The sequence below is a fragment of the Scomber japonicus genome, chromosome 14 (assembly GCF_027409825.1).
Source record: "Scomber japonicus isolate fScoJap1 chromosome 14, fScoJap1.pri, whole genome shotgun sequence".
Classification (NCBI taxonomy): Eukaryota; Metazoa; Chordata; class Actinopteri; order Scombriformes; family Scombridae; genus Scomber; species Scomber japonicus.
Genome location: NC_070591.1, coordinates 19,192,814 through 19,216,760, shown reverse-complemented (window position 1 = coordinate 19,216,760; position 23,947 = coordinate 19,192,814). Strand labels below are relative to the sequence as shown.

General features: G+C 41.2%; 1 protein-coding gene across 1 annotated transcript; it reads left to right on the top strand.

The window, feature by feature from the left end:
- Positions 1 to 520: 520 nt before the first annotated feature.
- Positions 521 to 23,523, top strand: ptpn20 (protein tyrosine phosphatase non-receptor type 20). The gene is given in 47 exon segments (XM_053332762.1): positions 521 to 644; positions 834 to 997; positions 1,884 to 1,949; positions 2,042 to 2,238; positions 2,240 to 2,273; positions 2,366 to 2,441; positions 3,152 to 3,235; positions 3,519 to 3,594; positions 3,860 to 4,013; positions 4,327 to 4,398; positions 4,621 to 4,795; positions 5,047 to 5,182; positions 5,269 to 5,407; positions 5,513 to 5,665; positions 5,952 to 6,137; positions 6,233 to 6,395; positions 6,529 to 6,775; positions 6,873 to 6,952; positions 8,164 to 8,241; positions 8,362 to 8,469; positions 8,591 to 8,707; positions 8,838 to 9,046; positions 9,440 to 9,541; positions 9,813 to 9,906; positions 10,328 to 10,413; positions 10,627 to 10,798; positions 11,374 to 11,585; positions 12,080 to 12,178; positions 12,283 to 12,776; positions 13,353 to 13,983; positions 14,173 to 14,343; positions 14,436 to 14,610; positions 14,704 to 14,914; positions 15,024 to 15,061; positions 15,353 to 15,439; positions 16,208 to 16,269; positions 16,646 to 16,807; positions 16,893 to 17,142; positions 17,829 to 17,938; positions 18,086 to 18,168; positions 18,575 to 18,708; positions 18,808 to 18,956; positions 19,034 to 19,124; positions 22,365 to 22,699; positions 22,793 to 23,008; positions 23,219 to 23,281; positions 23,380 to 23,523. Coding segments are annotated over 47 exon segments (7,176 nt in total). The 3' UTR covers positions 23,491 to 23,523.
- The last annotated feature ends 424 nt before the right edge of the window (positions 23,524 to 23,947 follow it).

The following is a 23,947-nucleotide window of genomic DNA, read 5'->3' as shown; positions in this document are numbered from 1 at the left end:
GTGTTCATCCACCATCACCCCCCCACCCCCCCCCCCAAGCCCCCCATTCTCAGCTGTAAATACCTACACAGTATGTGAAAACAAGCTAACACTGGATCATGACACAGTTGCAGGGATGCCAGAAGCACAGGTCCTTCAGAACTGCCCTGGGGTTAGAAGAAAGCCTATTACCAACTGGGAGGAGCAGAGAGAGGGCTAGGCAGTGAGACTAATGGACTTAGATAATCTTATCAGAGTCCAGTACAAAGAACTGTCTTTTTTCTGCAAAGTTTCTCAGAAGCATCCCTTATAACTCGCTCTGAATACAAAATAGTGTTGAGAGGCTGTGACAACAGTAATATCCGTGCAGAGAGATGTGAAGATGAAGTAGACGCTTGTAGTGAAGGTGGATGACAGAAAGATTCAGAAGATGGTTGACACCCAGCAGAGAATACTATGCTTGTACATGTATGTGTTTACTCTGCTTTATGTGTATTGTTTGTGTGTACATCCTCAGGTGCATGGTGGGAATGTGTGCAGGATGAGCAGCACATTTGTAACACTAGCTGAAGTATTGGAGGCACGAGGGGGACCTCTACTGGAGGACGAGGTCTGGTCCCTGCTGCTGGGCACTGCAGAGTCTTTAGTGGATGTCTCCTATATGGGTAAAGCACTATTCAAATGTATATTTACCACATCCTTAAACTATGACTGTACCAGTGATTTATTGCAATGTAAATGTAACATAACCACTTGAATATATCTTGCAATACTTCTGTGTTACTCAGTGACTGTACAGGGGAATCAACGGCATTATCAATCTATATATTACAGACTTTCCACCTTTTTTCCAGGTCACAATAATATGTGCAATATCATAAGCCCCACCTCCTTGCTGCTGTCAGCCACTGGTACCTTAGCATTTAAAAACTGCGGCCTATCAGATGAGGTATCCACCTTCACTGCTCCAGAGATGCTGCAGGGCCGTGCCAGCTCAACCAAACCTGCCATAGAGAGGGTCAGTGCATGCATCCTCATTACTGTTTTAATACCTCACATGGCAGACTTGTCAAACTCTTCACAATATTGTTATTTATTTAATCAATACCTTTAAAATCTGAGGTCAGTTGGATTGGTTATAAGTTAGTGCTGTTACGTCCTGATATATCTTTTTCCTTGGCTTGTGAAATCTCAGTGTGTCAGGAGTTGGTTGATGCTTGAGTGATGTGATTTCGCCATCTAGTGCCTGAACAGGGGGCTTCTACTCCACATTCTGCATTTCATAATCATTTCAGCACTGCATAGAAAAGACTCTAAATTCAGTCCTCTGATGAAAATCTTTAAACATATGAGAAGTTTTGTTTTCATCAAATGTGTGTATATGTGCTTCATAAACACATGTGGAAGTTATAAATCCTTCACAATCTAAAGCTGAAAAAAGGGGGAAAACACACCTTTAAATCATCAGCTGATGTTCACTTTGCATTTTTGTGGAAATCACAGTCAGGTGTCACTGTTGCCTTTTATAAAACTAAACACATGGACAGATTTAGCAGTTTTTCTTTTAATTGATACATAGTAATTGTACATTTGTTGTGCTTAAATGAGGATTTCAATAAACAAAAACTAAATTATTTTACAATGTTGAGTACAAACTCATAAATCCACACTTTGCTCACATGATAACACGCATGCTTTTCAATTACTAAATATCAAATTTAAATGTTTATAGTTGTGATTTCAGGCTAAATCGTACTTCAAAAATAAAAAGCAGTGTCATCACGCATGAGGAAAATTCTGTTGTTTATGTTAAAGAGTTGAAATAGAGCCTGATTTTAGATGGTAATATGGCTGTACAGCAATATGTCCTATCTGTTATATCTTACTGATTGATTTTGTTGCAGATGCTGGTGTATTCACTGGGTATGACTCTCTACTGGTCAGTTGATTTTCACCTACCTCAAAATCAGGTAGGCTCTCCTGATACATGGTTGTATACCAGTTGTTGTTTTTTTATTATTCCCACCACAGTTTATGACAGTTATTTTCTATCTCTTCTCAGCCAGTCCAGTTGAGTGACCATCTAAACAGCCTCCTCCTCAGTATGTGTGAGGATCTGGCCCACCGCAGGGTAAATCTCAACTCCATCCTGGAAGCCTGCGAATCTCACCATAAAGCCTCCATCCTGCCGTCCCCTGCCAAAGTCATCAGACAGCTGGTGGAGGAGGTCTTTCATGAATCAGTGAGTCTAGATATGTGGCTGTCTGAGTTTCAGCCTTTCTGTAGGCCATTGTGTACATGTCAGAATTAAATAAATACCTGTCAGAAGTGAGATGCATGATAATCAAAAAGTTCTTGTAAGTAGCCGTGGTTTCTTCTTCTCCAGATGGACCACAGCTCTCTGCCAGACAGCAACATCCCTCTGAGTGGCAGGAGTCAGATGATCAGAGAAAGACTTCATGGTGAGCATAAATGTTGAAGTCTGATAAATAAGTTGAAAACACAAGTAACATCCACAACATCACTTAAGAGAAGAGAAAATTGAGCTGAACATTATTTTAACACTGTGAACTTGTACCAGGGATTTTGACAACCAAGCAGATTTTGAGCAAACATCAGTGAGTAGTATTTCAGAATATTGGAGCTGATTTAAAATTTTCAAATCCTGCATGGCAACATGTGTCAGTGTTGGCAAATAACTAGGACTGAAACAGCAGAAGTTAGTGTCTGAGCTGTTTGAGAGATGACACAAATAAGTCATGTGACAAAAATCACAATTATAATGTTCTAAAAACAGATACTATGTTTATATGTATGGCTATAAATCCCAACTAAATATCCTGTTTTGTTCTATTGCTTCAATTTATTTCCGCTGTGGAGACAGAAGTGTACAAGATAAATCAATGTGAGAAATTGTTACATTCTACACATTTAGTCATTCTTATTGAAAAAAAGTCAGTGTACAGGTCAACAGGATTAAAATCTTAACCTAAAGCAAGTCCAGGATTAGGCTCCTGTGAGAGCCAATAATCAGATAGTAAGCGTGGATGCTCCAGGCTAAAACTCTCTGCTAGCCTCACTTCTGTCCAAACATCTTAGTGTCTCTGGGGAGAGCAGAGACAGACAGGAATGAAACACTACTGTCATCTTTTATCTTTTACCTGCTTGACAGGAAAGAGAGGGCCATTTCCAGACCATTTCAGCGAAGGTTGTGCTGAGGGGAGAAGATACTCAACAGACTCTGACTCAAAGTCAGGTATGCTCTTTATGCAGGGACAATCAAAACTGAAAAAACAGAACAGTACGGCAGAAAGAAGAGATTTTTAAATGTTGTCAGAATAACATTTCTTGTGCATGTGTTCACTCAATTCATACCTATTTTGCTTCAGCTAAATAGTCAATTATTTAATGTATTTAGCATAATAATATGTTAAGGTGTGTGGATGTAATTGTGGAATAACACAGAATTTCTATTTCACTGGTTTTGTTTAATAAGATACATATTTTGACACTTCTGGTGTTTTATGTCTGTCCTACAGGGAGTTTAACTCAGAGACCGTGGAGACATAGACCAAGGAGCTCTCCCACACCTTTGTACCACTCTTCTTTGGACAGGCATGTACTATATTTACATGAACTGTATAAGCACAACAACATAGTTAGAGTAATATTTGAGGTAGCTGTTAAGTTTCATGTGCATGTCAACAAAAATATATGCATCTGCGTCTCATTTTGCCCTCGCTCATTGTCTGTACCGACATTGGGGGGACATGACATTGTCTCAGAGTTTGACTTTTCTCACTTGTCTGCACAACTATTACACAATCCGTCCTTCCCCGCTTCCCCCTCCCTCCCTCCCTCCCTCTCTCTCTCCCATCAGACTCCCTCGCGGGGTTCGTCACAGGGACAGCAACTGCAGTTGGCTTGGCAGGAGCCCTCACCACGACCTCTCTCCCAAGACATCGGGCAGGTCTCACAGTCCTTCCATCACCTTCAGCGAATCCTCCCTCAGCCTGAGCCAGAGGAAAGCTAAGGTAAGAATAGGGATATATTTGGGTGTCGACACAAATCAAAGTTTATTCTGACACTCATGCATGCAAGGAATGTGTTATTAGTGCTTGAAAAAAGACTGAGGTACAACCAAAAGTGTTTGACAAATGTAATGCTAAACAAGCTAATTTCAGCTCATGTTTGTTTTACTGAAAATGAGAAACTATGAAGCACATGGTACAGATGAGGGTCTAATTTTATCTTAAGAGCAGACAGAAATGCAAGCAGGGAAGCAGAAGAGATCATCGGATATGCTGCTGCTTCGAGTGTTTATAATATCAATGTTTGTCTTGCCAGGCTTTGGGTCCTGAATTCATCAGAATGGCAGACGAGCAACAAATTGTTCTTGAGCTTCCAGGATCTATTGTGGTAAATTAGTGCTGCCTGTTCACTTCCTCTGCTTCAATCTGCCACTGATCATTTTGAATGTATATTTTTTTTACTCACTATTTGAATTTGCATTCTCACACTTCTTAATTTGTTCTTGCATGCTAAACTATGTTTGTATGTACAGTGTCATTATGTTTGTATATGTACATGTACGTGAATGTTTTATTTATGTCTGCGTGTCTTTGTGTATGTCCACCACAGTCTAAAAAGGGCCGTTCATGTTCGTCTCAGAGAGAAGTGACTGTAGTGCTGCTTAACGGACAGTACGTGGTGGTCCGCTGTGACATCAAGTCCAGAGCAAGAGATGTGTTTGACATGGTGGTGGCTCATGCAAACTTAGTGGAGCACTTCTACTTTGGTCTTGCCTTCCTAGATGGTGAGAGGAAGCCTGGGCATTCGAAATATTAAACATCCGTACAATGACAATTTATACATACATACATGCATTTCAAAATGTTCAATATATTCCAACTTATTATATCACACATGAAGTAGGGATGAAGGGACTTAATGATAATTCTGTATACTGTGTAATTAATTACATGCATTGATGAATCATTTTATTGGATGTCTGTTGTTTGAATCAGTTCAGATGTCTAAAATTCAGTTTTTCTTTGCTATCTGTAGATGATGAATATTTCTTTTTGGACCATGAAACAAAAATCTCTAAAGTTGCTCCTGACAGTTGGAAAAAAGGGCAGATAGCCTCCTTTTTAATGTTTCTTCGAGTCAAATTTTTTGTTGATGATATCTCCTTCATTTTGTAAGTACTGCATATACTTTATGTTTCTTATATACATAGTTTCATGAGATTTTGCTGCTTTTTTTAACTTTTCTTATGTTTACCAGGCACAGGCTGACACGTCACCAGTACTACTTACAGCTGCGTAAGGACATCTTGGAGGACAGGCTTTACTGTAATGAGGAGACGGGCTTGTTTCTGGCTGCTCTTGCTCTGCAAGCTGAGTTTGGGGATTACATGCCAGAGGTACTAAGGGCATAAGGAAAACTGTTCACCTTAAGTCTTTAACAACTAGCATCATCTTTTAGTTTGTGTCACATCAGTGCATTTAGTTCTTTTTGTGTCTTATAGTTGTACGGCAAGAATTATTACCAGCCAGAGCATTATGTATCAAAGAGGATGCTCGAGAAGTTGGCTCTGCCCAGTGTTAAGGAAGAGTTGCCAAGACTACATGCAAGTCATGCCCAGATGCTGCCTGAAGAGGCAGAAACAGAGTACCTGAAGGTACACAGACTGCTAATGCACCTACTCACACACACACACACACATATACACGCAAAATCTTCTTCTTCTTTTGCTATTCATTTGTATTGCAGCTTATATTTTGCAAAGTTATGTAATAAGGCTGAAGTGTGCACGAGTAACTGCTTTTATTTTTTATAGTACTTCTACTGTTGCACGTACTGTAAATCACTCTAAATGCGTGCCAGCTACATCCCTAAAATGTAAAATATAATGCAAACACTCACAGACACACATCTTTGTCTTTTTAATGTCTATATGTCATCAGATTGCCCAGCAGTGCCCAGAGTATGGGGTTATGTTCCACCGTGTGGGAAGAGAGAAAAGGCAGGTGGTGGGAGAGTTGGTTTTGGGAGTCTGTGCCAAAGGAATCATAGTGTACGAGATGAAGAACCACCTCCGGACTGTCACCAGACGCTTCCTCTGGAGGGAGACTGACTCAATATCCACTGGGGTAAAAATAAATACCTATCAGATTGTAATACTGATACAGCTCATTTTGTCATGAACTTCACAGTAAATGTATGATGACTTGTGTCTGTCTTCCAGCGACGTAAACTGATTATAGAGTGTGGAGGGCCCAGTGGGAAAAAGCACAGTTTCATAACAGAGAGCTCAAAAATAGCACAGTACCTCCTGAACCTTTGCTCAGCACAGCACAAGTTCCACAGTGAGATGACGTCACGTCAAATGAACCACAGCATGATATCAGGTGGGAACTTTTCTTGATTGTGTGCACTGTATTGCCTCCAACTTTGAAAGAAAGGAGCTCCTGCTGGCACACAAAGGTTATAGCTCACAATGACAAATAATAAACAAAACCTAATTCTCCTCTTTTACCCCAGATGAAAACATGTCTGTCTACCGGGCTCGTAACCTGAACTTGAAGCGGCTGTCATGCTCAGAGGGCATGTTGAACCATGTAGGTTTAACACCTGGTCAACCAGACTCCCTCTCCAAGTCCTGTGACGACCTGACTGCCAAGCTGGAGGCGCGTCTCCGCCAGCAGAGAGAGATGAGGAGGGAGATGAGCAGAGAGCTGAACAAGGAGCCTCCCGAAACAGGAGACTTGAAAGAGCGGCAGTACTGGAGGTAGCACTTTACGAACATAATGTTTATATTCTCATTACAAAAGTATACTTCAATAAAGATAAAACACTTTTCTGAACTGTGCACATGTGTGTTTAAGCACTCCAGAGTCGATTCCCAGAATGATGTCCAGTGTCTCACTACAGAAGCAAGACTCCGATGCCTCTTCCTCTATACGAGGTGAATATGTCAATTATTTAAAATGTTCTTTTCTGAACACTTAAAGATTTGTGACTAATTCAGAAAATAGCAGCATAAAATGTTTTAGGAAGCCGATTGGCAACCATGATCCTTTGCATACAAGTCTACTAGAGGGAAGAGCACCTTTCTTCCAAAAGACATTCTCTCATTTGGTGTTTTGATCGTGGTTGTGGAGTTTTGACAAACACATTTGTCCATAAGTGTTAAACTGGGTTGAGATCTGGTGACTGCAAAGGCCACAACATATGATTCACAACTTTTTCAAACTCATCAAAACATTCAATGACCCCTTATTCCCAACTTTCGGTTTTTCACCCGTCTGTATATTCAAATTAGGGTTGCATGGTGTCTCATGGGTTCACACTTTGCTTCACCCTTCCCTTTTGGCCAGCAGGGGGCTTTCTTGGTGGAGTTTGGATGTCTTCTTCTTGCACAGTGAATTATCTGTGACTTACATACATTCTTTTCTTTTCTTTTCTTTTACACTTTTCTTCTCTGTATGCTTTGAACATATATTGCTACTCTCTTGCATGCTCTCTTCTTTTCTTTCATCTTTTATGTTTCTTTTTTGTTCTTCTGTGTTAATTGAGGACCCCAGGAGGAGTAGCTATTGCCCAGCGCAATGGTTAATGGGGCTCCTAAACTAAAATGAGGTATTGCAATAGTTCATGCAGGACACAGAAGTCATACACCCCAGCTGTAATCAGCTGGCAGCCACTGATTGAATCAGCATACCTTATCAGTCACACATCAATTACAGCCATTCTCACAACAAGGCAGTCACTTTAAATATGACTCCCACCTGCACCTATCTTGCTACAGTACTTCAACACTGTTGTTTACTGTTACTGCTGGAAAAGCTTGCCTCCACCACCCCAGCCACAACGTTTCTGATTTTTTGGTCCTTTCATGGCTCAAGGGTCTTTCTGCAATTCATGTCTTGCTAACGGCCCACTCTTCTTTTTTTTTGCATTGCGCTCCCTTTATAGCTCAGCATGCAGCTGGCTAATTCAGTGGAGCCTTCCTGACTGAACTAAACTAAACTAAACTAAACTAAACCAAACTAAACATATGTTAGACTTTTACTTGTCTCTCTGATCCTGATCAGACTACACACTGTAAATATGGAAAGAAAATGAATATTTCTATAGTTGGCATAATTTACCTTATGTAAAACATTTTCTTTGTAGTTGACACCCCAACCAGGACCCCACCAGAGAGAGAGATAATCTGTGTGAACCTGAAAAAAGATCCCAAACTTGGCTTTGGTGAGTTTTCTAAGCAGCACTTTGCTATGAGCTTGATGTTAAATTAATGAGCAGAGTGCCACGTATATGATTCTTTAACAGGATGCTTTTGTCTTCACCTCCTCTCTGGTCTTGTTTCAGGCTTTGTGATAGTAGGCGAGGACAATACAGGTAAACTTGACCTTGGAATCTTCATTGCTTCCATTGTGCCTGATGGGCCTGCAGACAAAGATGGACGAATCAAACCTGGTACGGAGACACAGGCACAGCGTAACAGATGCAATGTAACTTTGCTCAAGTTAGAAACTAAATTTAGCTGCACGACAACCTACAATAAGGATTTTTTAATAATTTGTTGATTTTTTTTCAGGTGGACGTCTCATCTCCCTTAACAAGATTAGTTTGGAAGGGGTAACATTCAGTGATGCTGCTGCCATCTTACAGAGCAGCCCTGATGAAGTGGAGCTCATTGTGTCCCAGCCTAAACGTAAGATGTGTTCATTGTTTTCTCAACTGTGTGTAGACTTTCATTAGTTAATATTATTCAGCAGGTATTTCTAAACCATTGTCAAACCACGACTATGTACCTTCATCCTACCTTGTTGTTCTTTCATCAGAGTCTCTGAGGGACAGTAGGAATTCCCTGAGTCAAAGCACGCTCGGTTTGGCTTTGGAGAGAGGCTTTGGCTCACAGACAACCCTGAGTGGCATAGAGTTCCGCCCCGCCATGGAGGAACTTGAGGAGGCCATGACTCTGTCCAACATGGCAACCCCCAAGCAGGGCAAGAGGCTTCACATTCCTGTTGTGCGAATACATGACCCAGAGGTTAGTAAGTGACTCTGTTGCCGTGGAAGCAAAGTCAGCATGAGAATATATAGAATAGATAGCCTTTATTGTCCCAAAGGGAAATTCGTTTTCACAATCTGTCAGAGACCTACCAGACACGAACAATATACATACACACAACAGCTATACAAACACCACCAAACATTGAGAACATATAAATACACGCACACTGCACAAACACCACCAGACATTGAACAACCGACACATATATCAGTGAAAACTGATGATAAAGTTGAAACAATAATAATTGTTAAATGGATTATGTGCTCTAATTAATGTAATAAAACTCTGAGTTGTTGTGACACACCAGCTTTGCAAGTGACCTGAAAATATTGGTTATCTTTCTCCTTATTTACTCCTTCCTGATTTCAGAAAGCTCGTTCCCGATCTCCTTCTGTCATAAGTCTGAAAACTGGGGAGCGATTTATAATGGAGTTGAAGAAAAGCAATGGCAGCCTTGGCATCAGTGTTGCTGTGAGTGATTTACTTTGCCTTTTTATTATACAGTATTTATCTTGTGTTTCCAAACTGTGTCTCCCCATAGGAGTGTTGGTTAGTTTTTCACTTCGTACTATGACTAAATGAGCAGGAATAACAAAGTGAAAGGTTGTGCATGTTTCTAGAGAGTAGCTTTGTCATGTTGACATATTGAAACCCAAAGAAACTGTACCTTAGTGACATTACTGCCTTAATTGAGGCCTATATCATTGCGTAATTACTTTTTTGAAATCGTCTTTGCCAAAAGGGAGGAATAAACACCAATGTGCGATTTGGAGGCATCTACATAAAGAGTCTGGTGCCCGGAGGTGCTGCAGAGCAGGACGGACGCATTCAGATTGGTAATCCTTTAATTTGATGTTTCAGTATGTGTACAGTACAAAAGTATTGTGGAATATATGCCATATTTCTGGTCTTTATTGTTGGCCAAAAGGGCCCATAGTTATATTTCTACGTATTTAACAAATTATTACACAACTGAGTGTAATTCAAGAATAGTGCAAAAACCCAACAGTCAGCAAAAAGAGTTAAGATGCTGCTTTAGAGAATTTACTTTAGATTACATACTAGAGCCACAGTGCTGTTGCTGTCTGCTTGGTTCATGCCTCAGTGAACAGGAACGACTTTCAGATTTGTTGACATGCCAGTCAACCACACAAACACACACACACGCACACACACATACATACATCAAACACACACAAACCGTTTACGTATTGATGCTGCTAATGATGATGGGATTTGTTTTTGTGCATATGACAGGTGACAGACTGCTGGAGGTTGATGGGTCCAACCTTAGGGGCGTGACTCACCAACAAGCTGTCGAGTGCCTGAAGAAGACTGGGGAGGTAAACACACATACTCACACACACACACACACATGTATGTGTGTACATGCAATCAAGTGTATATTCAAACAAACAAGCTTTCTTTGCCATCATAGTTGCAGTAATAGCGGCCCATTTTTGCTGTCTTCTCCAGAATAATGACAGCGTTGATTTTTTGACTAACTATTTCCAAATCAGTAGGGTGATGTGCTTAACGAGTGCTGTCTTCCCCAGGTGGTGAATCTACTGTTAGAAAGGGAACCCACAGTAATCTTAGAGCCCAGACCCGACTCACCCTGCCCCCTTTTGGCCCCCAGTTCATCATTCACACAGCTCCCCAGGACTGAAGTCTCCGTGGAAACGACCTTGAGTGGTCGAGCCAAGGACTACAGCTTTGTGACTGACGGTAAGAGGGGAGAGTAAGCACACATTCACAAAAGAAAAAAAAGAAAAAAGAAGATAGACAGTGTCAGGCATGCACACATACAAAACACACACACACACACACACACACACACACACACACACACACACACACACACACACACACATTCACACATGGCCCAGAGGTGACTGTGAGTCATCTGACAGCTACATTGTGGTTGCTGTCAGAGTCATCCAGGGCTGACGCTGCCTCATTCCCTCGAGACTGCATCCACTGAAACCTTGAAGCTGCCTGTTCACTGCCTAAGCTTAGTTAAAGAGACAGTTCCTTGTCCCTACAAAGCTATGTCTCTGTACTGTACTTTTTCTTTTTTTTTTTTTTAAAGTGAAGCAAAGAGTGGAAAAATCATTATCTGCCTTTCTAATTTTGTATTTTGGAGATATAGCTGCAAAATAAATACATCTCATAGGAAGATATCTGTAATTTCTAGAAGATTCAAAATCGTACTTAACAGACACACAGACCCATGTAAGATTAAAGATTACACAACACTCTTTAGCGCCCCAACAGTCTCCTCCATCTCTTCCCTTTTCTAGAAAACACACATGAAGTGGTACTGAAGAAGAGTTTGTCTGGGCTCGGCTTCAGTTTTTACATCTCCCAGCTGCACTCGGGGCCAGACAGAGGCAGTCTGGTTCGCATCAAGCGTCTCTTCCCGGGCCAGCCAGCACTAGAGAGTGGTCTACTGCGAGAGGGAGACGTCATTCTGTCTGTCAACAATGAGCCTGTTAAGGACCTCTCTTACCAGGTAAGTTTGGGGATCTTTTACATTATTAATAATCCTCACATAGTCCACCTTCACAGGAGGAACTTCTTTTTGCAAACGTATAAATGCAGACATACAAAAGAAACATTTTTACAAGATGCTGTCCAGGTATATAATCCTACAGAGTACCAAAGTCAGGTAAGGGCAGCATAAAAGAAGATTTAATGTGTGGATAAATAATTGTGAATGGGTTGGAGAGTGTACGAGTAGCAGTAGTGACCCTACTCCTTCTTAAGATCTCAGCCACGTCATTGGTTCACTAATCCTTTAATCCCAAGCGACCGAAAATAACACACTGGTTGTGTCATACTGTTTAATGTGTCCTTTAATCTTTACTGTACTGCCAAGATGTTACACTCACAAACTCAGCTAAAAATGTTACATTTATTTTAAATAGAAGAAGAATGAATTATGAGCAAAGCAATCAGTTTCCTGAATCAAAACACTAACAGCATTTTTTTTCTGTGCTCTATCAGAGGGTTTTGTTTCTGCTACGTGGAGCTCCATCTGAAGTTAATCTGTTGATCTGCCGACCGGGTCCTGGACCACTGTGTGATGCAGATGACAACACACTGGTGGGCTAACGTGCACATCAACACAAAGACATATGTTGTCACATAGTCTCAAGTTACTCCCAGTAATACAGACAATCTGTTTTTCCTCCTCTCTGACTCTGTAGGGTCCTGCACCCGTCCGTGAGTTCCGATCCCGTTCTCTGGACATCCGACTAGGAGAGGACTATAGTCAGCTCCTTAAGTTTCAATATAACCTCAACATAATTGCCCAGAAGCAGCCCCCCACACAGGAGGAAGATCTAACCAACAGAGCAGAGAAAAGCCCCGAACCTCCTGCATCTCCAGTGCTCCCTGAGAGCCAGGAGAGTCTGGATGGTGAAGCACAGGCTAACCAGATTCTCCCATCTCCTCCTCGGTCACCCCCTTCGCCCACTTCACCTACCTCACCTCCGTCACCAGTCTCCCCAGCCTCACCTGCATCGCCAGCATCCCCCACCTCACCTGAGTCACAACCAGCTGCTGGGAAACCAGAGGAACAACAGGAAGTAGAAACAAAGGGGGAGAACAAGGATGAAGAGGGGGCCGTCAAAACAACATCAGGTTCAACTGTGTTTATGGACGTCTGCCCTAAAACAGCTTCAAACTCTCTATATGCCAGGTAATGTGCCATCAAATTATTAGTTTAAAGAAAAGAAAGAAAAGAGCTACCAAATATTGTGACAATTTCTGCAGAAATTTTAGCCAAATGGTAAAAATGGATACTATGCCCAGTTTAATTTTGCCAAGGGAACATTGTCGCACTACTGTCCATAGTGGGGGGGGGGGTTAATTCCTTTGCATTTTTCTCTCTTGAAAGGTCTAATTAATAATTGAATAGTAAAATGAAATCACTAAATTTGAAAAAGGAAAAACATTTGACTTTTTGGTATGAATTTAACTATTGTATTTTCACAATCTCACAATCAATTTTTTTAGTTTTTATGTCGTATTTTCTTCAAGAGTATTCCTAAAAATTCCCTGAAAATTCAAATCTACAGTGCAGCAACAATAACTCTTTGCTGTGTTGTTGCATTGCTTGGAGTTGTGTCAGAGCGAGAGTCAGAACTTAACAGCAGAGCTCCTGCTGCTGTTAGATTTCATTTCTTTTTTTGGTGGAATCTTTAAGATAGAAAATTTTAGTTTAGGGTGGTGTATTTTTTATGATATACTTTATGTGTTGTTTGTTTATCCCCAGTGGAGTCAGAGAGGAGGCAGATGGAAGTGTCACCTACTGCCTCATGGGAAATGGACTGACTATAATGGCAGATGAAGAGTACCTGACAATCAGCTCCACTCTGGAACCTCCTCACGGCCTTTCTTCCAGTCTGGCCACTCACACGGCAACAACCAACCTTACAGGCCTCAGCTCTCAATCCTCCAACATATCCTCTAGTTTCAGCTCTCAGAATCCGAACCTAAATCCTCTCATCCCCACTACAACTATCTCACCCCTCAGCATCTCATCTGACACTCCGACCACTTGCCCTCTGGCACACCCATCTCAGCCACTCACAACTCAGCCACCCAAAGCCAAGCACCACCCAATCCAGCAGGGGCTGTTTCCAAGTCATTACAAGGCTGTTTCAAAGAACAGCCTGCCTGTTGTGCCTCCCCCTCAGCCTCCTGCTCCACCACAGACCCCCATCACAGCCCAGATCATGTCCTCTGTGCCTCCCTGTGCCAGTCCACCTGCCCCGTCCCTGCCATCCACCATACTGCCCCCACCTGTGCAGAGCCACACACAGCTGAGAGAAGAACCCGAGAAGAAAGAAAGGGAATACAACGATGAAGATTATGATGAGGAGGAGGAGGAGAGTCGAAGAAAGGCAAGTTTGTGGATTTCTTTTCATGTTCTTGACTCACATTTTTGAAATGACACTGTATCAAGAAAGCAGGGTCACCAAAGTCAACAAGGTGTTTAAGCTTAAACATTAAGTGACAAAGCTGGATGAAATAGTAATTCTGATCATTTCTGTAGCTGTTACACAGATACAATATTGTTTTGTGCCTTGCAGGGATTGGTTAAAGAGTTTGAGATGTCAGTGGTTCTGACCAAGTCCAGGAGTGGGAGCTTTGGGTTTACAATCACTCGAAGCAAACTGGACAACTGCTACTACATACAGGAAATATTGGACAACCCAGCCAAATCAGATGGACGACTCAGAGCAGGGGACAGGCTCGTCATGGTACACACACACACACATACAAAAACATCTGTTGGGCTTTGCGATTGTCAATATGTTGTCAATTGATATCTTCTCTTTTTATTTGTTGCCAGGTAAATGGGCATGATGTTACCAGTGTGGCAGATGATTTTGCCATGACGATTCTCAGGTCATCCCCAAGAAGATTGAGTATGACCCTAGGAAGGGCGGTTACCAACCTGGTGGCGCCACCGTCCTGTGACAGCCTGCCCGATATTGTTCTCTACAAGACACCTTCAGGACAGCTCGGTGGGGCACTGCGTTCACTAATTTGGCCAAAATTAAGCTGTTTGTCATCAATCAGTGTGACTGAATGTGCCTGTGTGTGTGTGCCCTCCCCAGGTATAAAGCTGACAGGCGGCATTGGCAGCAAATGGCAGGGAATCTACTGTCTGGCTGTGGTGCCAGGCTCTCCAGCCAGCGAGGAGGGCAGTGTCCAACCCAATGACAAGATCCTCTACATCAGTGGCAGGTGCACCCTGGGAATGACCCTAGAGGATGCGGTGAAATCCTGTGAGATCGCCCCTCGTAAAGTGAAACTGAAAATCCTCAGGTATATGCCCTCAAAGGCTAGAGAGAGAGAGAAACAGAAAGAATGAGAATGGTATTTTTTTATTTTCTTTCTGAGTGACTCTGCTGTTTGTGTCTCTTCAATTTTACAGAGATGACCAGCCAGTGACTCCTAAGGCTAAGTGGAATGGTAAGGGCTTTACATTTCTAAAGGATTTATGAGATGATTTCTCCTGCTTCAGTTAAGCCAAGGACAAACGAACAGGACAGTTTGGCGATTATATGCACTGATGGATTGCCTGGAAACCAGATATGTTAGTGCTTAACTGATGATAATTTAAGTTCAATCATTACCAGAAAGGGTTAGGGTTCTGGGAAGAGAGTATATCACCACATTTTTTAGAGTTATCCCTTTAAAATAGTTGTGCCTGTGAACAATCTATGGCAGTTCATCTCTATACAAATCAGTATTTTTTTATAGGTCTGTTTGACTGGAAGAAGGACAGGAGGTTCTTTGCTCGTTTTGAAGAGCCTGCCTCTCCAGAGAAAGACTCTCCTCCTGAAGAAGGCAAGGATCTTTACTGTTTTTCCTTCACGTATTCCTCTAGCCCCTTTTGCTTGTTGTCCCTTTGTATGTGTGAAGCTGGAGCTTGGCACTGAAAGATAGTTCCCGTTGCAGCTCGGTGTGTGTGTGTGTGAGTGTGTGTGTGTGTGTGTGTGTGTGTGTGTGTGTGTGTGTGTGTGTGTGTGTGTGTGTGTGTGTGTGTGTGTGTGTGTGTGCGGGTGTGTGTGTGATCTGAATGCTGACAGACAGATCCTGGGCTCTCACAGCAGGATTAATAATTAGCAAGCCTCTGGCCCTCCACTGGTGTATTGGACTGCAAGGCTGTAGGCAACACACACACACACACACACACACAGAGACAGTGCCATACAGCCAGTGGTCTATAGGGCAGGTAGCTCAGTTGCCTGGTGACAGTGCATGCAACGGTAAAGGACAGTGGACAGGGTCAGTCTGAAAAGACCAGCCTTGTTCACCTGTCATAGAAGATACGCAGCCATCAACACTTCTCTTTCAAAATGGCCGAAGAGGTGGGAGGTTGGTGTGTGTTGTTTTTTCATCTCTGTATGTCTGTTCCAGAAGTTTAATTGTCCGAAAACAGAGGCATGGATGGAAATTGGTTGTGAGGAGAATTTCCACTGATGTTTCCAGATGTTTCCACTTAATCAGCTTTCACATCAAAGTGGCTTAATCAGCATTTGTTTTGGATGCGATAACTCAAGTACTTTTGTTGGAATTGGCTGATTTATTATTAATCCCTGTCTCTTTTTTCAGCTGAACCTGTGTGTAGGACTGCTGGAAACTTCAGATGTCGCTCTCTCACTCAGGAGCAAGACGTAAGTGTCTAAACAAAATATTTATGTCTGTCCAAAAGTTCATTCCTCCTGGAATAGCCCCTCATTTTTATCACCTGTTGCCAACTCTATCTATTCTTTTTCTTTAACTGTGTATCTTTTGAAGTGTCTCCTGAAACACACACACTGTAACATGAGTCTACTGTGTGTCAATCTGCATCTGTATTCAATGCTAGGTGGGGGGGTCACTGTCTGCATTTGTGTGTCAGGCTTTCTTTACATCTGATTCATGTATTGACAGCATAATTGCATATTTCAGCAGTCTTGTAAATACACTGGAACAAAAACGACAACCAGGTTATCCAAATTCTCCTTTATTTTCTCATCCCTTTTCTCCTTTGCCTCCTTGTCCTGTTAGAGTTGCATCATGCAAGTGGAGTTTATGAAACCAGACGGAGGTGGTCTTGGCTTCGCTTTGGTTGGGGGAACCAATGGCAGTATGCTCAGAGTGAAGGAAATCTGCTCTGGTGGAGTAGCTGAGCAGGACGGTCGGCTGAGAGTTGGAGATATTCTATTAGAGGTGACAACCTTTCATACATCTTACATGAAGATGTTATATTACCTTCACTGCAATGAAACCCTCATCCTTATTGTGTGTATCCCAGGTAAATGGTGTGATTGTGTCCGGGTTGAGCCACAGTAAGGTGGTGGATATTCTGCGTAAAGCTGAGGGCACTGTACAGCTCACCATCTGCAGAGACATTCTGCCCCTGACCTACTCTGAATCACCTACACCACCCAACATGTCCGCTCAGACTGAAGCTATTTTAAATGAGCAGCCAGTTCCTGTTTCCAGCCCTGATGCCTGTTCCTCACCAGATGTCATGCTGAATAAGCCAGTTGAGCGCCCCCCTGGTATGATCTCTGATACCTGTCTTTCTCATTATTGTTATATTGAGGATTATTTATTTTATTGAGATATGGAGCTGTAGACTTGTCATCAAGTCAGATATTAGTCACAAAAATGAGGACTTGAGACTTGATTTGGTTCAACAGCTGTGACAGTTGCCTTACTTACTTACATAAAGTTAATATTCTGCCTCATAATTAGTATGTATGACCTCTAACCTCTGAACCACAAATCTATTTTATATTCATAAATACCATATCATCAATAAATGGGTGATTATAATACAGTATTATTTAGATTTTACACAATTTGTTCATGGAGAAAAAACACATTCACAGTCACACCATATTATGGTCCTAAGTTACCTAAAACATAACAGCCACCATTATTTTAATTAATGTTATTAAATGTGAAGATATGATTTATATTTTTTGAATAAATACAGGGTCAAATGTAACCTGGACCACCATCTACAGTATGTACAAATAGGTGCTTTACTGTCCTCGAATAAGACAGCAAAGCTGTACATCCTGAATGTTTCTTTGTTAGGATCATGCATTGAAAAGGTCTCAGCTGACCCGTCTTATTGGACACAATCAAAAATGATAAATAGCTCTGGACTACTTGCTTGCCACAAAAAGATTTAAAAACAGTTCTGCTGATATATTGTTTGCTCTGATTGCTGTTTCAGAAGCGACTTCAGACTCTGTAGTTAATGAAACAGATGGTATGTTCTTCACCGCACCACCTCCTCAAGCACGCCAACTGACTATAGTAACAGATGAGGTTGAAATTACGCAGGTAACATGCACACTAACAAAGAACCATTGTGTAGTCATTATACTGTGAATATTGTTTTAATGAAATCACACCCATCCTTTCCTCTTTACTAACATCTACTACTAACGTCTTGCTCCTCCTGCCTCCGGCTGCTTATCTGTGGAACAGGAGAGCTGTAACAGCACGCCTTCTCATCAAGCTTGCTGCCCATCCCTCAATGTCACTGACATGTTGCATGGAGCTTCTGACAGGTAGTAGCTTCCCTAACTACTCTCCTCTTGTAATGTCTACTTATTTCCCTTCTTCTCTCCTTCACCTCCTCCTCATGAGTTTTGGCGTGCTGGAGTTCCACCTTTAACCACAAGGGGGCAGCAAAGAGCAATAAATGAAACACCAGCCTTTGACAAATTGTTGCTTATGGCTGTGCTGAGAGCCCTTTTGAGAGACAAAAATAGTTAGGAAGTGTGTAGCGTCCTATTCGATGTAGCCTCGAAACAAAAAGACTGAAGAAATTAATAGATATTTTAGCCTCATGCCTATACTGTATTTTAGGTGGAAATGTTGCAGGGAAAGGAAGCTCAGCCTTGCATGATTTCAACCCCTGCTACCGAAGACTAAAAATGGTCTGGTTTCACCCCTGCCCCCTGACTTCCCCAGGAAACAAATCGTGACCAAACTTTTGGACCAGTCCTGCAAAGATATCCGAAAAACCCAGTCAGATGGCTGGAGCAGCGAAGAAGAAGATGATGTATTCGATGCCACTGCTCAGGAAATGACATCACCCCAAACAGGTGTCTATTCATCTACTAATGTGCTCATTCTGCGTGAAATTTTTGTCTACACTGAATTATACATGCATTGTCTTTTCATCTCCTTCCCTGTCTTCTCAGGCCCACCCATAGTATCAGAGGAGGAACTGGCCAGTTTAGCACTCATTAGCCCTGCTAAGTCCAGCCAATATTCAGGCTCCAGGGTCAAAGCACTCATCCAGATTCTGCAGCATCAACTGGACCAGCAGGAACTGGTCAAAGAATTCATGGTGTGTATGTGATTTTATAGCATTAGAAATGGGGAAATGTGCAATTGAACATTTTCCTACATTGATCCTGATCTTAGGCCCTGGAGCATCTGAAGCCTTCTGATAACTGCCTGGTGGGAAAATCCCCCGAGAACAGAGACAAGAACCGCTACAGAGACATCCTACCCTGTAAGTGTCACTGAGGACTTCTGTTAACTTTTACCCTCCTCACATAGAATCGAAACTTTTACTTTCACCATTTGTTCAAACCCCAGCATTTCATTTTATATTCCCCTATTGGAGTTAGTTTTACTGGTGGGCCAGAGCTTGTAAAAGCTGGATACTCACAGACTTAGCATTTATAGGAGAGTCTGTTTGTTGGCACTTTTCTAAGCCGACTGTGTAAGGTCTGTGCTGAAGGGAGTGAAGATATTTGTTTTACACTTAGGTAACCTCTGCACAACAAATCATTTCCCACAGTATCAATAACTCACTGGTCTCACACTTGTAATTTACTTGGAGTCAGCAAAGTATGTGATGATGAAGACAACATTGTTTGTTAGTAACCTTAACATTACCAGAGATCTATATCTTTAATAATGAAATAGATCAATTCATAGAGACAAGATGAGAGAAGACGCAAGACGTGTGTGTGTGTGTGTGTGTGTGTGTGTGTGTGTGTGTGTGTGTGTGTGTGTGTGTGTGTGTGTGTGTGTGTGTGTGTGTGTGTGTGTGTGTGTTTAACATTGATAATATTAATATATAATATTAATTAATATTAATATAATCTTCCAAAATGATAAAAAGTCTGACATTCAATATATACATATATAACATTTTGCTTATTATAAGTTTCATTTCCAACATAGCTGTAATTATTAGAGCATATTACTCAATCAGGTGTAAAATGTGCCTTTGTTAGGGACTATTTTCAGTGGTGGATTAATACACATTTGATGCTCTAGTGCTTTAATATCCCTCCAAACCCGGTTCTGATTGGAACTATTCTAAAATTTTAAGAACCTGGGTTACAGTCATGCTGCAGCCTTTCCTCTCTGTCCTTTCCTCTGCTCTCTGTGTCAGGGTTTGACCGTGGGCAGGGCTCAGCTCCTACACACACAGAGTGACAGCAGCAGAAAGGCCACAATGGAGACAGTGAGCCAGATGTAGTTAAAGATAATGTTTTACTCAAGTTAAATGTGGTACTGCAAATGCAATACAACTTATCTTGTGAGGCAGCTTTGTAGGATCACAACATCACCATTGGTGGTTCCAACCAATCAGTTTGAGCACAATCTCATTAATTCAGCTGTCTCACTAGGTAAGACAGCGATAGACAGACAGATGGTTCATCCAATCAACTGGCAGTATTTTTTGTAAGTGCCTGCCTTTTTCCTAACAGTTTCCAAGGATGACTTCTCGGATGGTTCTGTGTAACAAACCATCTGGTGCACCAGGTTACAATAAAACCTTTGTGAGTAAAGAGCCAATAAGTACTTTATCAAACCAGCTGTTCAACAAGCATAAAAATGTAGAAAAGTGATATTTCCACCTGCTTTGCCTGCAGTCTCCCAACCACTGCCGGTATGTTTTACACAACCACAGTGCACTCATTAAGCTAATAGTAAAGTGTTACAAACAAGCTAAAAGACAGATGTTTGTATGTAGTCCAACTGTTAAGCTTTGTTTGTAATGCAGCCAGTACACATAATTCATTAAAACTGCAATAATAACTACAGATACAACTTGAAGAAAGTCCATGCCACTGCTCATCCCAATAATAGGGTAAGCCTGTTTTTAATTCAGATTTCATTGGCTATATTACATATTGTATGTTATGGGATGACATTTTAGTAGGCAGAAAATGGTTAGGGGTGGATTTTGGTGTTTTGTGATAGAAGAGGCTCTTCTATTGACTCTGTACTGTCAGTGTGGCTCCCATGAAAAAACCATAGTGAAGACCACTGTTCTAATGAGTATTAATGGCAGCAGGGCGGTGTATGTGGGATTGACTCAAAGTAAACTACAGTGCTGCCCAGTGCAACACTTTGGCTCAATGATCGGTTTTAAATAGTTTTTGGACAACAGTGGAGTATGAAGGACAAAAAATAAAATAAATAAATACACATATAAATAAATACATACATAAATAAATAAATACACATATAAATATATAAATGTATAAATAAATAAATAAATACTTTTAGTCATGAAAAAGGATAATTTTACATTTCTACATGTATTTATTTATTTGTGTATTTATTTATTTATTTATACATGTATTTATGTATTTATACATTTCGCCCAGTTAACCAATCGTGCTTAAGACTAATGTTAGAACTGCCCACCTCATTAACATAAGGAGACAGAAATACAGAAATAAATAAATGTGGAAATGTAGAAATAAAAATAGAAATAAATGTAGAAATAAATAAATAAATGAATAAATAAATAAATAGATGTAGAAATGTAAAATTATCCTTTTTAATGACTAAAAATAATTATTTATTTATTTCTACATTTATATATTTATATGTGTATTTATTTATTTATTTATGTATGTATTTATTTATTTATTGTCCTTCATAGGTGGAGGTCTACAGCAGAGAAGAATAAGCAATTTCAGGGTTTGGTGAATTAATTGTTTGCTTTTGTCTTTTCATGGAATTTGTTGACAGTAAGAAAAACACAAAACATTACCAGATTAACCAGTCTACTCATGTTCATATGAACTCACAGTCAGCATTTACTTTCCAGCCTTCTGAGGTCTGTGTTTCAGGATGAAAAGAGGTCAGGTTTGAAATGAATGAGCTTGGTGAAAAAGATAATGACCCCGCCGTGGAATATCACTGCTCCTCGCTATACTGTATGCTTCGCTGCCTGCAGCCTGTAACAACTGCTGTTTGTGCAAATGGTCTAGAAAAAAGGCATGTTATTTTATATTTATCAGTCCGACCCATTACTTGTAGACTTTGACTATTTTATTTAGAAAGCCGGATTCCCAGTCTGTGGCTTTTTTGACCTCTGGAGCAGGAGGTGGAGGCCTAACCCAGAAAACATTCCTAACTGCCCTCAGTGTATCACCCCTCTCATCACCAACAAACTTCTTCACAGCACTGGTTTGTTGAGACTGACTCCAGACCTCAGAGCTGTTTACTTGGTTTTATTTACTGTACACTTAGATTGCCTGCTTTTGGCAAAACAAGGTAGTAGTGTTTGTTGTTTATTATCAAGAAATGAATGGGTTTATCAAGCGTCTACAAAACATAAGCAATACCTATGGAGGACTGCTGCTGCTGCTGCTGCTGCTGCCGGAGGTGTCATTTTTTTCAGTGTGAATTCATGCAGTGAATGGAGACACACACACACACACACACACACACACACATGCAGAGAGTTAAGGGTGTTTTTTCTTCTCTCTTTCCATAGATGACAAAACCCGCGTTGCCATCGGAGAGAACCAGGATTACATCAACGCCAGCTTCATCCGCATGCAAGTTGGAGCAGAGGAATTCTTCTACATCTCTTGCCAGGGCCCTCTGCCTTCCACAGTGATGGCCTTCTGGCAGATGATCTGGGAGAACAAATCTGATGTCATTGCCATGATGACCCAAGAAGTAGAACGGGGAAGGGTCAAATGTCACAAGTACTGGCCAGAGAAGCTGGCTGTGCCTCTGGATACTGGCAGGTACCAGCTTCACTTGGAGAACCAACAGTACCTGGAGTATTTCCACATAAAGGTCATCCGAATGGTGGAAATAGAGGTGAGAAACATGTCTCTAAACTTTAAAACTATTGTACTTTATGCAAACATTCTGTACGACTGCAACCTTTTGTTGAACTCATTGTTATTCTAGAGCGGTGAGACCCACTTTGTCCGACACCTGAAGTTCACACACTGGCCTGACCATGGCGTGCCGCAGTGCTCCGAGCAACTGGTTCGCTTCATCCGCTACCTGAGGGCTGTGCACCATAAAGGGCCGGTCACCGTGCACTGCAGCGCTGGCATCGGACGCACAGGAGTTCTGATCTGCACTGATATTATCCTCAGCCTCACGGAGAACGATTTACCTGTGAGTGCAAGCCATTATGTTAGATTTATTCATCGGTTTGAATTTTGTATTTATAGCTTTTATTACAGTACTGTATATCTCTCTGCTGTTCACTCTCAAATAAAACCACAAAAACAGCCCAAAATGTGTGCATTTATAGAAAAACTGAAATCATAGGCGTAAAAAGGCTCATGCACGAGCTGTCACTAACTACCATCTGCCTGTTTTCAGATTAATGTGAGCAACATCGTAAAGGAGATGAGACTTCAGCGGCATGGGATGATTCAAACAAAGGTCAGTGCCAACAGTAGGGTTAAAGTTCAAAGTTCAAACCTTTAAAAAAAAAGACAGTTCCCAAAAGCTAGACGTGCCCTTTGTCTATCTCGTTTCAGGAACAGTACCTCTTCTGCTACAAAGTCTGGTTGGAGATTTTACACGGAATTTTACAGCTTCATGGCAGCCAATGGCAACCGGAAAGTCCCCAAGACCACAAAGTGGTTTGAATGTTTCCATCATCAAGTTCACTTACCTATAAAGCACAGACTGTGTATGTACGACCATGAGACGTCTATCACAGCACACACTGGTAATACCTTTTTCTTTGGCTGTAGTTAGTTATGATAAGAACCTTGTGATTCTTTTCTGTTTTGATACTTTGTGTTGAGGCCTATTTAGTTATGAAGCAATCAGACTTCAACTTGACGTTTTTGTTCTTGTATGTGCTCCCTGTGCTGTGATTGTGTCAATTTAACTTAGATCACTGAGGGGTTTTTTGTTGTCTTTTTTCCCGCCTTTTCAGGCTTAGTGATTTGCCTTTTGTCTCTAGCATCTTTTTTAAAATGTGTCACTATTTGAATATATTTCATTTATTTTTCTCCATGTCATTTAATTTGCAAATTGCATTTATTTTAAACAATCATATTGCATGGACCATAAAAGCTGGTCACATTCACATCTTTT